This window comes from Acomys minous (genome assembly GCF_964271855.1).
Source record: "Acomys minous genome assembly, chromosome: 2".
Classification (NCBI taxonomy): Eukaryota; Metazoa; Chordata; class Mammalia; order Rodentia; family Muridae; genus Acomys; species Acomys minous.
Window position 1 is genome coordinate 51,433,846 of NC_140484.1, and position 15,368 is coordinate 51,449,213.

At 55.1% G+C, this 15,368-nt stretch overlaps 2 protein-coding genes across 3 annotated transcripts in view; one reads left to right on the plus strand and one right to left on the minus strand.

Moving 5' to 3' along the window:
* SCYL1 (SCY1 like pseudokinase 1) lies at positions 1-13,064 on the plus strand. The gene is made up of 17 exons (XM_084800587.1): positions 1-196; positions 545-685; positions 846-1,195; positions 1,578-1,668; positions 1,766-1,921; positions 5,463-5,621; positions 6,326-6,433; positions 6,954-7,067; positions 9,421-9,576; positions 10,736-10,924; positions 11,041-11,116; positions 11,352-11,516; positions 11,668-11,804; positions 12,134-12,205; positions 12,327-12,536; positions 12,619-12,679; positions 12,783-13,064. Exons 1-17 carry the CDS (start codon positions 86-88, stop codon positions 12,905-12,907), a joined length of 2,421 nt encoding a protein of 806 aa, XP_084656713.1. The 5' UTR covers positions 1-85; the 3' UTR covers positions 12,908-13,064.
* Positions 12,966-15,368, minus strand: part of LTBP3 (latent transforming growth factor beta binding protein 3) — a 15,999-nt gene continuing 13,596 nt past the window's right edge. For both annotated transcript variants that reach the window (XM_084800569.1, XM_084800568.1), the window contains exons 21-27: positions 15,152-15,235; positions 14,791-14,919; positions 14,565-14,702; positions 14,024-14,185; positions 13,864-13,944; positions 13,649-13,780; positions 12,966-13,556 (exon numbers count right to left, since the gene is read on the minus strand). In XM_084800569.1, coding sequence (XP_084656695.1) covers positions 13,405-13,556; positions 13,649-13,780; positions 13,864-13,944; positions 14,024-14,185; positions 14,565-14,702; positions 14,791-14,919; positions 15,152-15,235 — 878 coding nt within the window. In that variant the 3' untranslated portion in view covers positions 12,966-13,404. The remainder of the gene's footprint in view (positions 13,557-13,648; positions 13,781-13,863; positions 13,945-14,023; positions 14,186-14,564; positions 14,703-14,790; positions 14,920-15,151; positions 15,236-15,368) is intronic.

Genomic DNA, 15,368 nt, shown 5'->3' on the forward strand with positions numbered 1-15,368 from the left:
GCTCCGCCCCCGCCCCGCCCCGCCCCGGCTCGGGCGGCCGGAGGACCCGGAGTGGAGGCTCCCCGAGCCCGTGGCGGCGGCGACGATGTGGTTCTTTGCCCGGGACCCGGTCCGGGACTTCCCGTTCGAGCTGAGCCCTGAGCCCCCCGAAGATGGCCTGCCCGGGCCCTGGGTCCTGCACCGAGGCCGCAAAAAGGTGAGGTACAGCGCTGCTCCGCAGGCCGCGGCCGACTTCGGCCTTTCCTAGTCTCTATGCGGGGCCCTGCTGCGTCGCTCTGGGCCTGACGTGGCGGCGACTGAGGCTCCCGGCAACGGGCTGGGGAGCGGGGCGAGCAGTGACGACGTGGCGGGCGGAAGGTCCGAGGGACGGACAAGCGAACAGGACGGGGGTCACGTGGGCCTGGCCGGATCCTTAAAGGCTGTCCTGGGCCAAGACTGGCTGGAGTCCCTTCCCTGCTGCTCTGGAGACGGACTCGGAGCTGGTGAAGCCCTGGCTGGTTGGTCACCTGGCCCGCGCCTCTCACGATGCTGTGTCCTCCACCAGGCCACAGGCAGCGCCGTGTCCATCTTTCTGTATGATGTGAAACCCGGAGCTGAAGAGCAGACCCAGGTGGCCAAAGCTGCCTTCAAACGCCTCAAAACTCTCCGGCACCCCAACATCTTGGCCTATATCGATGGGTTGGAGGTACCTGTCTCTCCATCTGTCCATCTTACATCCTCTGGTCCTCACTTTGTACCCAAGTGCTTCAGCACCCTGATTTGGTATCTTCTCCACAACCCCGTCTTGTCCCTTTTCTTCCCTTCCTCCTCTGGAACCGTGCCCTAATGCCCTTTTCCTTACCCAGACAGAAAAGTGCCTCCACATCGTCACGGAGGCTGTGACCCCACTGGGAGCCTACCTCAAGGCACGAGCAGAAGCAGGTGGCCTGAAGGAACAGGAGCTGTCATGGGGGTTACACCAGATAGTGAAAGCCCTCAGCTTCCTGGTCAACGATTGCAACCTCATCCACAACAATGTCTGCATGGCCGCTGTGTTTGTGGACAGGGCTGGCGAGTGGAAACTTGGGGGTCTGGACTACATGTACTCAGCACAGGGCAACGGTGGGGGACCACCCAGCAAGGGGATCCCTGAACTCGAGCAGTATGATCCCCCGGAGTTGGCTGATAATAGCAGCCGAGCTGTCAAAGAGAAGTGGTGGGTGCCTGAGGTGGTTGGGCCTTGATCTGTCCTGCCCTGGACGCTCCTGCAGCCTTGGGACCCCTTGACTAGCCTGGAAACTCCTAACCCTTGCTACCTGCCTGGGAAAGGGACCAGGGAGGACTTCAGAAGGGGGTAGTTCAAGAGGGACATAATCTAGTGCTTCTGAATTTGTGTGTTGGAAGCAGGCGTCTGTGCTTCTCGGAGCTTTAGCGTCTTTGTTAAATTGGGCTAATGAAGCAAACTGTGGGGCTGAGGGGTCAGTGCGGGGACACACACAGCCAGGCTGTGATGCATGGGTGCAGGGTACCTAAAGCAGGTTGGAGGCAGCACTAATATATGTTGGGGATCCCTGAACAGCTCTGGGTTACTGCCACAGGTCAGCAGATATGTGGCGCTTGGGCTGCCTCATCTGGGAAGTTTTCAATGGGTCTCTACCTCGGGCGGCTGCCCTGCGCAACCCTGGGAAGGTAAGTGTCCAGCCCTTGCCGTCCTCGTCTGTCCCAGGCCCCTTCTTCCTTGTCGCCCACCGCCACTCTTTCTTTGACATGGAGCCTTCTCCTACAGATCCCCAAATCCCTGGTGACCCATTACTGTGAGCTGGTGGGCGCTAACCCCAAAGTACGCCCCAACCCAGCCCGCTTCCTGCAGAACTGCCGGGCGCCTGGTGGCTTCATGAGCAACCGCTTTGTGGAGACCAACCTCTTCCTGGAAGAGATTCAGGTGAGCCCCCAGTCTACGCTGGATTCCCTTGCCAGGGGCTCTCGCCTGGGTTTTGGCGTCTCACACACTTGGGTTGTGTGGAGCCAGGCATGGGCAGTGAGTTCCGCCCTTTGGGTGCAAACCCCGGCGTTGCCTCTTCTCACCTGTGACTTTCCATGTTTGGAGTTCAGCAGAGATCATGGCGCCTCCTTCTCGGGAGCCCGGGGCAGAGCCTGTGAGTTCGAGGCACAGACCTCCTCGGTGTCTGTGGGTGTTGTAGTTTGCCAAAAGCAGTTCAGTGCTGAAAGTGTTCATTTGGCTCATTTGGCTCACAGGGTCACAGCCCTGTGCGGGGAAGTCGGCAGGGGCGCAGGCGGGAGAGGCCAAGGGAGAGTGCTGCTCGCTGGCGTGCTTCAGTTTGTTTTTCCATACAACCAAACCACTTGCCCAAGAGTGGCACTGCCCACAGTGGACCGGGCCCTCCACACCAGTCGTTAGTCATGAAAATGTCCCTTACAGGCAATCTGATGGGGGCATTTTCTCAGTCGAGGTTCCCTCTTCCCAGATACTAAAAAACTAACCAGCACTCTGGTGAACTGGCTCCAGTACTCCTGAGAACTGGCAGGTGTTCCAATCCCCAATAAAATGGCATAGAATTTGCATGTAATTATGTCCTTCCATAATCTTATGTATATACGTGTGTGTATGTGTGTGTGTTGTATGTATGCATGTCTGGACATGCCTGTATGCAAATGTGAGGGACCAGAGGAGGACATCAGTCATCCTGCTCTATCCCTTGTTACCGGGCCCCATCACTCAGGCTGGGTTCATTCTTTCCCAGTGATCTTTCTGCTCCACCTCTGTAGCACTGGGCTTACAGGTGTGTGCGGCTAGGCCCAGCTTTTTGCATGAGATGCTAGAGATTCGAACCCAGTTCTTCACGTTTACATAGCAAGTACTTTTACCCACTAAGCTATTTCTCCACCCCCTTCTGTATTATTTAAATTATCTGTAGCACCTTATATGCTATATGTGCTGTGTAAATAGTTACTAAACTATGATGTTCGGGCAAATTTGGGCAAGAGAAAGTAGCCTGACCTGGGCGGTGGTGGTATATACCTTTAATCCCAGCACTTGGAAGGCAGAGGCAGGTGGATCGCTGTGAGTTTGAGGCCAGCCTGGTCTACAAAGCAAGTCCAGGACAACCAAGGATACACACAGAGAAACCCTGTCTCGAAAAACCAAACCAAACCAAACCAAAACAAACCCCCCCCCCAAAAAAAAGAAAAGGAAAGGAAAAGTAATCTGTAGCTTGTATGTGTGTGGTACAGACAGTGCTTTCTCTCAAGATATTTTTGCCCTCTGGTTGTTGAATCCACACATGGTGAAGGCAGACAGGGATGGCTGCTGTGTAGACTTGAGCACACAGCAGGTGCTTAATGACTACCCCTGTCACTGCAGCAACCCCACACCTACCAGGAACTCCATATCTGCATTGCTGCTCTGTTCCTCATGAGTGACACCCAAAGTGCTGGGGAGGAAGGAAAGTCAGACCTTTCCTTAAGGACCCATCAAGGAGTAAACAGGTCCCCACCCTTGGGAACTCTCATTACAGGAGAGAGACTGGAAATGTTAATGAGGAAACCTGTGCTCCCTGAGTTAAGTCCTGGAAGGAAGGTGACCAGTGTCCCCTCAGAGAATTGTACTAGGTCCTGAAAGACTCAGGATGGGGGCCATCTGGAAGGACCATCAGGGAAGTGGTCCTGGAGAGAGAGAGGAACAGGTGGGAAGGGGGCACCCTTTCTTCACCTCTGTGGCTCTGCTCTGTCCCAGCGAGATGTAGGGAACACAGAGTCAGGATCTGGGCAGGAGCTGACAGACCTCAAAGGAGCAGAGTGCAGAGTTGGGTGCAGCAACAATGAAGGCTGGTATCTTTTCTTTTTTGGAGGCAGGGTTTCACTATGTAGTGCTGGCTGTCCTGTAGACCAGGCTGGCCTTGAATTCACAGAGATCTCATGCCTCTATCTAGTGCTGGGATTAAAGACGTGATTAAGCAGGCCTGCAAGTACCAAGGCTCTGTATCTTTAGGAAGCAGCTGGAATTGCTGAACCCGGATATCTCCTGGCCAATGTGGGGGCAGCGGGGATGTTGTTACATGGAGTTCTCTCCACATGGCTGACTCTGCCAGGCTACCTGTCCCTTGAAAATGTGCCCTGTAGAAAATGGGCTGTTTCTGGCTAAACCCCCAGGAGAATGTGGGAGTTAGGTACTAGGAAGTAGTCTTTATGTTGGGTACACTGTGAGGAGAGCCCTCCGTGACTCTCTGGAAGGGTGGCTGTGGCTGCGCTTTGGTCTCTGGACCTTACTTGTTTCTTCCTTGTGCTGGGTCAGAGCTTGCTTCCCACACTGGACTAGGCAGTTCCAAGCTGCTGTGCATTCCTCACCTTAGCCAAGGTCACTGCTTCTGGGCCAGGCTGCTCCTGAGGGTGGTGGTAAGAGAGGGCACAGGGGCATAGGGTATGAGCACCCATACATTTGTTTTCTTCTTCCAGAGGCAAGGCCTCATCATCTTTTGTAAATGGGGAGATGGCAGCATTGTTCTGAAGTAGGCATGGTTACAGAGGTGTGCTGTCACTTCTTCGCTGTATGTCTTTAAACAAGTCCCTTTTGGTCTGTGTTCCCTTACTTGTTGGTAAATGTTAGACCATGCTCTCCTACCTCATAAAGCTGTGGGGAGGGGATTTAAGATACTGTCTGTGAGCTAGGCATGGTGGCTCATGCCTTTAATCCCAGCACTTGGGAGGCAGAGGCAGGTGGATCGCTGTGAGTCTAGGACAGTCAAGGCTACACAGAGAAACCTTGTCTTGGGGGGAAAAAAGGATACTGCCTGTTTTTAGTTATCAATCTATGCTCAGGAAATTTTTGTTGTGGGTATTACAGCCTCTGGGTGAGGGTGTTAGAGTAACGGGCTGCTTAGCCTGGCTTGGCCCAGGTCTGCTGGCAGCCTGTGCCTGTTCCCTGGCTTTTTCTGTGGCTCTGCAGATACTCCCTCCCATGTGCAACTGGGCCAGGGCTGAGGGCCCAGTGAGATCGTTCCTGCCTTGAGCTCCGGTTTCCTCACATAGGTGCCTGAAGGGGAAGGGTTTAATCTTCGGTGGTTGATCACCTTACAGGTGAAGTGACAGGGATAGCAAGGACGGTCACTAGAAGTCTCTGGCTGTGGGCCAGGCACTGGGTTTAACTATATCGCCTGGGTTAGCCTTGAACTCACTGTGTTGCCTAGGCTGGCCTCCAGCCCTAGATACCCCTTAGCGCTTGTGTCACGTGTGGAGAGTCAGACACACAGACAGACAGCTTCTGTGCACATTTTCTGGCGGAGCCCTTGGAGAGTTCTCATGCCATCTTATAGGTGAAGAGTCTGCCCACGATCAGCCTCTAAATGCAGAGCAGACCTCCACAGCATTGCTCCTGCTCCTTCAGGCTGGGGTGGTCCCTGCCCTCATCCAAGTCCAGATGTGCATGATGTGGCTGTTCCCCCCCATCCCTGTCTGTGCTCCCCCAGATCAAAGAGCCAGCTGAGAAGCAGAAGTTCTTCCAGGAGCTGAGCAAGAGTCTAGACTCCTTTCCCGAAGACTTCTGTCGGCACAAGGTGCTGCCCCAGCTGCTGACTGCCTTTGAGTTTGGCAACGCTGGGGCTGTGGTCCTCACACCTCTCTTCAAGGTAAGTGGGGCTGGGAGCGGTGGGATCCAGAGACCTGGGTGGATACAGCCCTGGGTGAAAAGCACTTTCGGGGTAGATTCAAACCCAGTGCCCTCATGATAGCAAGCAAGGGCCACCTGACCAGAGCAGGGAGGCTACGGGACTTGTTGCCCTAGGGAAGGACGGTCCCTGAGCTTCTGATTCTTTTGCTCACAGATCCTTTTCTTCAGAGTCTTTCCTTCATTTCTCCAAGTCCCAGGAAAATACTTGCACCCCACTCTTAACTTTCCTCTGGGAGGCGCTCAGCTCTCTGACTTCAGGGGCTAGATCCTCCCCTCTGCCTTCAACTCCAGCTAGCCAGTGCTTACTCCTCCCCATCCCAGGAGAGTCTTTACCCCTGAGGGGACTCGCTGAAAGAGTCTAACGGGATCATCAAATTCTACTTAATTGGAACCCTCAGAAATTGCAGACAGAATTCTGTGTGCATGTGGCGATTAGGTGCCACTTTATAGGGAGGGGTGCTGAGTTCTCAGCAGCCTCTTACAACATGGAGGAAGGTGCAAATAGAGTTGCCTGGGCAGAGTGTGCCCAAGGGCCTGCTGGGGAAAGGCTTCCTCCACCATCAACTCATTCCTAACCTGGGAGGCCGGCAGGGAGCTCAAGCCCTGTCAGTGTGGCCTTAGCCCTGTGGGTGTGGCTAAGCCCTTTTTCTCCTCTTTCCTCAGGTGGGAAAATTCCTCAGTGCTGAAGAGTACCAGCAGAAGATCATCCCCGTGGTGGTGAAGATGTTCTCATCCACTGACCGTGCCATGCGCATCCGCCTCCTCCAGCAGGTAGATGCCTCATCCCGTTTCTGCCCAGGGCCTCCACCCACACCCTATTCTGGCTCCCATCACCCCTAGCCTTAGCAGGTGGCCAGAGCCTGTGCATTGGCTACACAGGGACTCTAGACACCCCTACCATGAGCATCATGCAGGTGAAGGGCCAGGAAAGCTCTCAGGAGGTGGAACAGGTCCCAGGGCTCCTTGCAGCCTTGGGATGCTGCAGACTCAGTTGCTTAAGTCCTCTAGAGTAGGACACAGTTTCTGTTGTCAGCCCAGGACAGCTGGAGCAACACACTGTTGGCTTCCAAGTTAAAGGGTCCTTATTAGCCAGAGAACTAGTGACTCCCAGGTACCAGGGACCAATTCCTGTCCAGCTGTCAAATGCTTGTCCCTTCTGAGGACGCATACATGAGCTGGGCTCAGGAGGCTACCTAGTGGCCAGTGTCTGCACTGGAGCAGCCAAAGCCAAAGTGGCCCTGAGACTTTGGTGGGGTGCCACTATCTTCTCATGCCCAACCCCGGGCCACAGATGGAGCAGTTCATCCAGTACCTCGATGAGCCCACAGTCAACACCCAGATCTTCCCTCATGTTGTGCATGGCTTCCTGGACACCAACCCCGCCATCCGGGAGCAGACAGTCAAGGTGGGTGCAGCCAGGCCCAGAGTGGCTACCCCTCGGGAGAAAGTCTCCCCAAACTGGGAGGTGGTTCTCTCTGGAACATAGGCCTTGGTTGGTTTGAGCCTAAGGGTGTGGTGGGAGGGCCCACGTGTATGCATGCTGCCAATCCAATCCCCGGGTGCAGCTCTGAAAGTGGGAGGGACTTGGGGGGAACTTTCAGGTGACACTGAGCAGCTCCCAGTGCCTGCCTGGCCATATACTGGACAGAAAATGAAGCTCAGCAGGCAATAAACAGAAGATGTGAAGATGTGTATTTCATCAGAAAGTGAAAGGGGAGTGTAGAAAGGAGGGCTTGTAACTTTAAGTGTAGGAGCACCTGTCTGCACAGCTTGGAGGCACATACATGTAATACGAGCACTCAGGAGGCACAGGCAGGAGGATGGCTGTGAGTCCTAGGCCAGCCTGATCTACATAGGCTGTTTTAGACCTTGTCTCAAAAAGACTGCTTTAGCCCAGTGTTGAAGCTTATGTTTGTAATCCCAGTGCAAAGCAGGCAGAGTCAGAGGGATCATAAGTTCAAGGCCAGCCTGGGCTACATAAAGAGACTGCCTCAAAAAAGGGAGCAGATGGAGAGGGGGAACTGCTTTGATCTAGTCTGCTGGGTGACCTGGAAGAAAGCAGCTCCTCATGGAAGGATCGGCACTCGTCAAGGCTCTGGTGCTGGACGTCTCTAGTAATGAAGGTGCAGAAAAGAGGGTTTTACATGCTGACAGGGAGTGGGTAAGGAAGCTGGGGCCTGGTCCGCGTGCAGGCACCTGGACACTCACTGGACGTGAGGCTGAAGCTGTGCTTGGTTGGGCGATGTAGGGTCTGACTTGTACTCTTGTGAGCCCTGACCGTCAGGCCGGGGTGGGAGAGGAGTGCTGTTAGGGCTGCTGCAGCGCTGGGCGTGATGGCAGCGCCTGGGGCATGGGCCATTCTGAAGTGGAGCCCACAGGGTTTTCTGGGACTTGAGGGTGGTTCTGAGGCTTCTAATCTGAGAGACTGGAGCATCTGAAGGTCAAGTGTCCTGAAAGGACTAAGGAGCAAAGGCTGTGGGGAGAGCTGGGCTGCAGTTTGGGTAGCTGTGTTGCTGTGAGGTGGAGGTGGAGCTGGTCAGTGTTTATGTGTGTGTGAAGTCCAGGGAAAAAGTCAGGGTTAGGCTGCATCCAAGGGGACTGTGCCCTCAGCTCTACTGCCACTGTGACAACACCTGAAATGACCTGAAGAGCAGAGATCTGTCATTTTGGGGTCAGTTTCAGGGCCTTCAGTCCGTGGTCACTTGGTGTTGCATCTGGGCTCGTGGGGAGCTAGGACATTCTGGCACATGCCTCAATGACCTAGCTCCCCCACTGGCCATGAAGAGAAGCAGGGTGCTTTCCTCACCCCCGATAGACAGAAAGACAGAGAGGAGGGGCTAGGCCAAGTGATAACTTCCAAGGGTGTGTCCCCAAGGATCCATTGCCTTGAACTAGGTTCACGTATATAGCTTCCATCACCTCCCAACAGCCCATCAAGTTATGAGCCCAACAGTGGATTTACCCGCTGGAGGGGCCAGAGCTCTCTGGACCAGTTACTCCTAAAGCCTCACTCCTGAGCTCTGCGGCTCTGGGGCAGGACCCAGCCTCACTCCTGAGCTCTGCGGCTCTGGGGCAGGACCCAGCCTCACTCCTGAGCTCTGTGGCTCTGGGGCAGGACCCAGCCTCACTGCACTGTGGCTCCAAACAGCATGGGCCTGTGAGCCGTGCAGTGAGAGAACTGAAAAGGCGTGCACTTTGAGGGTTCTGACCATCCGGATCTCAGTGAAAAGAGCAGTCAGCCAGGTCGTGGATTTTAGAAGTGTAGAAGAACTCAGGGTGTCAGAACTCCTTAGGGTCAGGGGTAGTGGCAAGAGAAAATCCTGTGCTGGTTTATTTTATTGTCACAGCCTGGGGTCATCTAGGAAGAGGAAAGCTCAAAATGAGGACTTGTCTAGGTCAGATTGGCTGGTGGGCACAATGTGGGCTTTATCTTACTTCTGGTTTATGTAACAGGGCCCAGCCATCCCTGAATGGGTGTTCCTGGTTTGTACAAGAAAGCATGATCTGGTGAGGAAGAGCAGCTCCCTCCTGCTTCCTGCCTCTGTACCCGCCTCCTTGGCTTTTTAAAGATAAGGTCTCTTTATGTAGCTCTGGTTGTCTTGGAACTCACTATGTAGACCAAGTTGGCCTTGAACTCACAGAGATACTCCTGCCTCTGTCCCCGGGTGCTGTGATTAAAGGCGTGCGCCACCACCGCCGGCCCCAGGAGTCCATTCCTGCCCCTGCTCACAGTACCCTCTGTCCCTTCTATTTTACAGTCCATGCTGCTTTTGGCCCCAAAGCTGAATGAGGCCAACCTCAATATGGAGCTGATGAAGCACTTTGCAAGGCTGCAAGCCAAAGATGACCAGGGTCCCATCCGCTGCAACACCACAGTCTGCTTGGGGAAGATCGGCTCCTACCTCAGTGCTGGTGTGAGTGTCAGGAGAGCTGTGGAAGGCGACAGCTATGTAGTTGGGTCCTTGTCCCAGAGACTCTGCCCCTGAGCACCAGCAGGCCTAATGCCCGGGCTCCTTGAGGTGGGGTCAGCTGTAGACCACCCAGGCAGTAGGGGTTAGATATGGATTCAGAACCCCTCTCTATGTGACTCCCAAGTCTTCACACATCACTAATAAACTCCTGTCAAGTCTGGACAGTTAACAAGAATGCACATTTTTAGTCCCAGCACTCAGAAGGCAGAGGCAGGCAGATCACTGTGAGTTCAAGGCCAGCCTGGTCTATAAAGAGAGTCCAGGACAGCCAGGCTACATACAGAGAAACACTGTCTCGAAAAACCAAAAAAACAAAAACAAAAACAACCCCCCCAAATAAACAACCCCCCCAAAAAACACCCCCACAAATGACTGACTGACTAGGGTCAGCAGTGGGGAAGAAGGGAGGCACACACCCAGCTTCAGGCTAGCTGCTCTGGCCATACACCTTGGGGCAGTGTGGAACCTTATAGTCCAGGAGAAGCCTAGGTCCATATTTGTAAATTCTCTTGCTTTTTTTTTCTGTTTTTGGGTTTTTTTTTCTCCTTTTTTTTCTTTCTTTCTTTTTCTTTTTCTTTTTGGTTTTTTGAGACAGGGTCTCTCTGTATAGCCTGGGCTGTCCTGGACTTGCTTTGTAGACCAGGCTGGCCTCGAACTCACAGTGATCCACCTGCCTCTTCCTTCCAAGTGCTGGGATTAAAGGTGTGTGCCACCACGCCCAGCTTTAAGATGTATTTATTTATTATGTATACAATGTTCAGCCTACACATGTGCCTTCATTCCAGAAGAGGGTACCAGATCTCATTATAGATGGTTGTGAGCCACCATGTGGTTGCTGGGAACTGAACTCAGGACCTCTGGAAGAGCAGTCAGTGCTCTTAACCTCTGAGCCATCTCTCCAGGTCTTTTTTTTTTTTTTTTTTTTTTTTTTAGGGCAGTTACATGTCTTATTTTATTGAATTCTCTTCTCTGAATTGTGGGTGATAAGCTCACAACTTCAGATCTTGGGTGCAGTGGGTGTCCCCTGTCGGGAATAAGGCGTTGTGGGCACCCTGTTGATGCTGTATATTCATGCGTCCTTTCCCTGCTCATGCCGCTCTAGACTAGACACAGGGTCCTCACCTCTGCCTTCAGCCGGGCTACTAAGGACCCGTTTGCACCATCTCGGGTCGCGGGTGTCCTGGGCTTTGCTGCCACACACAATCTCTACTCGATGGATGACTGTGCCCACAAGATCTTGCCTGTGCTCTGTGGCCTTACTGTGGACCCTGAGAAGTCTGTGCGAGACCAGGTAAGGCCCAGCCAGGGCAGACCCGGGAGCTCGGCTCCAGATATTTAGTCTCCCAGAGGCCTGGCAATCCCTTGGGAATGCTGGAGCATCCAGCTTGGCCTCTTGCTCATCCATAGGCCTTTAAGACCGTTCGAAGCTTCCTATCCAAATTGGAGTCTGTGTCAGAGGATCCTACCCAGCTGGCAGAAGTAGGTGAGTGACCCACACGTGTGTTTCTTTCCCTTTGCTGTGTCCTTTAGTGTCCCCTGGTATATCCCACCCCATGGAGCATCTGAGAGCTGGGAAACCCTCAGCAAGTGGCCATGGATGTCCATAGATGGAGGACTGGGCCTAGGAGGGGAGGCTTTGCTGTGATCACTGTGTTGCAGAGCTGGCCCTTCTGTTATCTCGCCACAAAGCCCATCCCTGCCTGTCTCTCACTGTCCAGAGAAGGATGTCCATGCAGCATCCAGCCCTGGAACAGGAGGAGCTGCAGCCAGCTGGGCAGGCTGGGCTGTGACTGGGGTGTCCTCACTCACCTCCAAGCTGATCCGTGCACACCCCACACCTATGCCGTCCGAGACCACTGTGCCCCAGAAACCAGTGCCAGAGGGTGAGTGTCCCGGGCTCACTGCATCAGTGCTTCAGGCCTGGGAGCTGTTATGTCAGGCTCTCCTGATGTAGTAACAGGGACATAAGGCATGTGGCCTTGGGGCCTGTCTCAGCCACATCTACCCTGAGAGCCCAGACTCTCTGTTCTCTAGGAAATCCTGTTCCAGCCCCTGCCCCGGCTACCCCAGCAACCTCAGGCCACTGGGAGACCCAGGAAGAAGACAAGGACACAGCAGAGGACAGCAGCCCTGCTGACAGATGGGACGATGAGGACTGGGGCAGCCTGGAGGTGAGCAGGGCTGAGGAGGCCTCACCAGGGAATCCCAGTTCGAGGCCACAGGCCATCCTTCAGAGACACACACAGATTAGAGTTGGGCCTGCCCTCAGCTGCATGGACCCAGGTAGGTGAGCTTCCCAGACTGCTCATGATAGGTCAGCAACAGCCACTGAGCCCCTGTTCAACTCCAGGGTCCCCAAGAGCTGGGTCAGAAAGGAGAGGGCTGGTAGGTCAAAACAAAGAACAACAAACAAACAAAAACCCTAAGTGCTGAGCCACGGCTAGGAGGGCTCTTGGGAGTTGAGAATATTTCTGGTCATGCCTTTCTCCTTACCTGGCAGCAAGAAGCTGAATCTGCGTTGGCACAGCAGGATGACTGGAGTGCCAAGAGCCCAGGGAGCCGAGCTGGACAGGTGGGCTGGGTCGGGCAGGGGTATATGCGGAGCACTATTTATATATGGAGCACCGTGTATATGCGGAGCACCGTTTGGCTCCTCACTCTACCAGCCTACCTGTCTCCCATTGTTCACTCAGGTCAGCCACCCAGACCGAAAATCTCTGGAATCAGACTGGAGCAGCTGGGAAGCTGATGGCTCCTGGGACCAGGGCTGGCAAGAGCCCAGCTCTGTGGAGCCAACCCCAGAAGGCACCCGGCTAGCTAGCGAGTATAACTGGGGTGGGACAGAGCCCACCAGTGACAAGGGTGACCCCTTCGCTGCCCTGTCTCTTCGTCCTGGCACTCAGGTAGTGGCCCATTAAGAGCACATCTTAGGGTGGAGTGCTGCTGGGCGTCAGCCCCCACTATAGCCTGCTCTTTCCTTCTCAGCCCAGGCCAGACCCAGACTCCTGGGGTGAAGACAGCTGGGAAGGCTTGGAGGCTGAGAGCAGTGAGTGTTTCCCATGAGGGGCTGACAGGGGCCTAAGTAGGGCAGGTGTGAGGACAGAGAGCTGAGACCGGTCAGCTGAGTCATCGTTTCCTTCATGATCCAGGACAGGTGAAGGCAGAGCTGGCACGGAAAAAGCGTGAGGAACGGAGAAGAGAAATGGAAGCCAAGAGGGCAGAGAAAAAGGCCACCAAGGGGCCCATGAAGCTGGGAGCCCGGAAGCTGGACTGACAACCCCATCCCCAATTCCCCCCCCCCCCCTGGGCATTTCCAACTGTTGGAGAGCAGGCCCGGTGGATGTATTTATTGTACAAACCATGGGAGCCTGGTGAGCAGGCCAGGCACATCTAGTGTACATAATCAGAGCCACAATAAATTCTATTTCACATCCTGGGTTCCAGCTCGGCCTAACCCACCCAAGCAGTACACTTTGGTGCTGCTGTCCCAACTTGCTTTGGATGTTAATACCAATTTGCTTTGAAAGCCGAGAGTAAATTAAAGGGGCAGATCTGACTTGCATTTTCTAGGAATCATCCTCAGGGAGGAAAGCAGACAGCGCTCTGCAGACAGGAGCACCCTTGGGTGTTGGGGTGCAGGAAGGAGATCTGTGGGCCCCAGAGGATCCGTGTGGGTCCATGCTCTCATTTGGACAGGAGCAGGGATGTACTTGTCTCCACTACTAGTGGAAAAATCCCTCAATGATCACTGACATGGGGGCCAAGACAGCGTCAGCGGCGGCGCTGAGGCACACAGGCCCCATGAGGGCGGCTGCGGGTGAAGCCAGCTTTGCAGACACAGCGGAAGGAGCCACTGGTGTTGACGCACCTCTCGCTCTTGCACAGTAGCCCTCTCTGGTTCAGTTCTCTGCACTCATCGATGTCTGCAAGGTGGGGTGACAGGTTTAGGTTAAGTTCCACTGTGGTGCTGCCCAATCCCTGCTGACTGCCCTTCTGACCCTAACGCCTTGCTCACCCACACAGCGGGCGCGGGAGGCATCCAGCTGAAAGCCGCCAGGACACTCGCACACTGCCCCGCCTGGCCTCAGCACACAGCGGCCGCTCACACAGCGGCACTCATCTGAGTCCTCCTCTGAGCTGTCCTCGTCTATATGGGCCAGAAGAATACAGATATCAACATGCCCTCCCACCTATGGCCTCCGATCCACACCTCTGCTCCCTTGGCCTCACCTCGCGGAGACTTCCCCAGTAGCAGGGGACTTGTGTCCCAGAAAGAATTGCTTTCACTCTGCGAAGTAGGACACTGGGACCCTGAAAGTGAGTACAGAGTCAGTAACACTGCTGTACTCCAGTCCCTGTCCCTATCCCTAGTCCCTCAGGGGTAGCTCACCGGTGCCACGCGGCAGGCACGGTCTGCACTGGGTGCCCCAGCCACGGCCCTGGCGGCAGCAGCAGTCATCAAAAGTGAGGGCAGGCCCCGCCAGGGGCCCCATACACATGCCGTCCTCTCCTCGCTGGCTCCAACACACTTCGCGTCGCTCTGGAGAGTGCTCTGTGGAACGGGACCCACATTAGCAGGAGGAAGTCAGGGACTGTCCACTGCAGTCTCATCCCACCCGCTGCCTGTGGCCCAGGGGCTCTATGCTGACAGTACTCAAAATCGGCCTTGGACAAATGTCGCCCTCATCCACCCCAGCTCTCGAGGAGCTGGCAGTCGCGACCAGGGGGCGCCCCTCCCCGCCCCCAGGGCACGTGACAGTTGCAGTGGTAGGAGCCCTGTGAGGTGACGCAGCGGCCAAGAGTGGCAAAGAGCCGGATCTTGACATTCATCCATGTCTATGGGGGCATCGAGGGTGGGTAGGGGTTGTAGTCACAGCTCAGCCTGTGCTCTGGTCCCTCCTTGCTCCCCACGCTGATCCTCCGGGTCTCACCCATCTCCTCCGGGCTCAGACACTGACGCTGCGCAGGGCTGTACTCTGCAGGCGGCGTGCAGGCGCAGCGGTAGCCGCCGCGTGTGTTCTCACACACTCCGTTCCTGCAGTTGGACTCATCCAAGCACTCATCCACGTCTGTGGAAAGAACGGACAGTGACAGGAGCGGGCCTGGGTGAGGGTGGCTGCTTCCCCAGGGCCACGACTTGCAGCGGTCTGTGCTCACCCACGCACTCCAACAGGTTGCCATCGTAGTAGAAGCCCTGCTTGCAGTAGCATTCGTAGCCGGGCTGCGTGTTCACGCACTTGCCCTCCTTGCAGATCTCTGCTCCGAACAATATGCATTCGTCGATGTCTGTGTGACCAAGGGAAGCGTGAATGCCCAATAGCCTCTCCTTTACTTGGAGGCTTGGGCCTTTTGGCTGGGACTCATGGGCGGGGGAAAAATTGAACCCAGGGCAGATTATTGGGACTGAGCTGGGGTAAGGGGCGGGGCTTACTCAGCTGAGTGGCAGACCCAGCGAGCACCCTTAAACCAAGCCAAACCATAATGGGGAGGAGCAGCCAGGTGCCAGGTCAGAGCTTACCGCGGTGGGCTGGAATGCCATAATTCACAATGTTGTTGTCCTGCGTGTAACCCTTTCCGTCAGGACAGAGGCTGTGAAACTCAGCTGCAGAGTGAGAGACGAGGGGGTGGGGTGGGGCGTGGGGGGTTGAGTTTGTGCCTGCCAGATGTCTGCTTCTCCACTTTTCCCGTCTTATCTACCCAGAGGGGAAGCCCTTTGATTTCCCGATGAACGAACG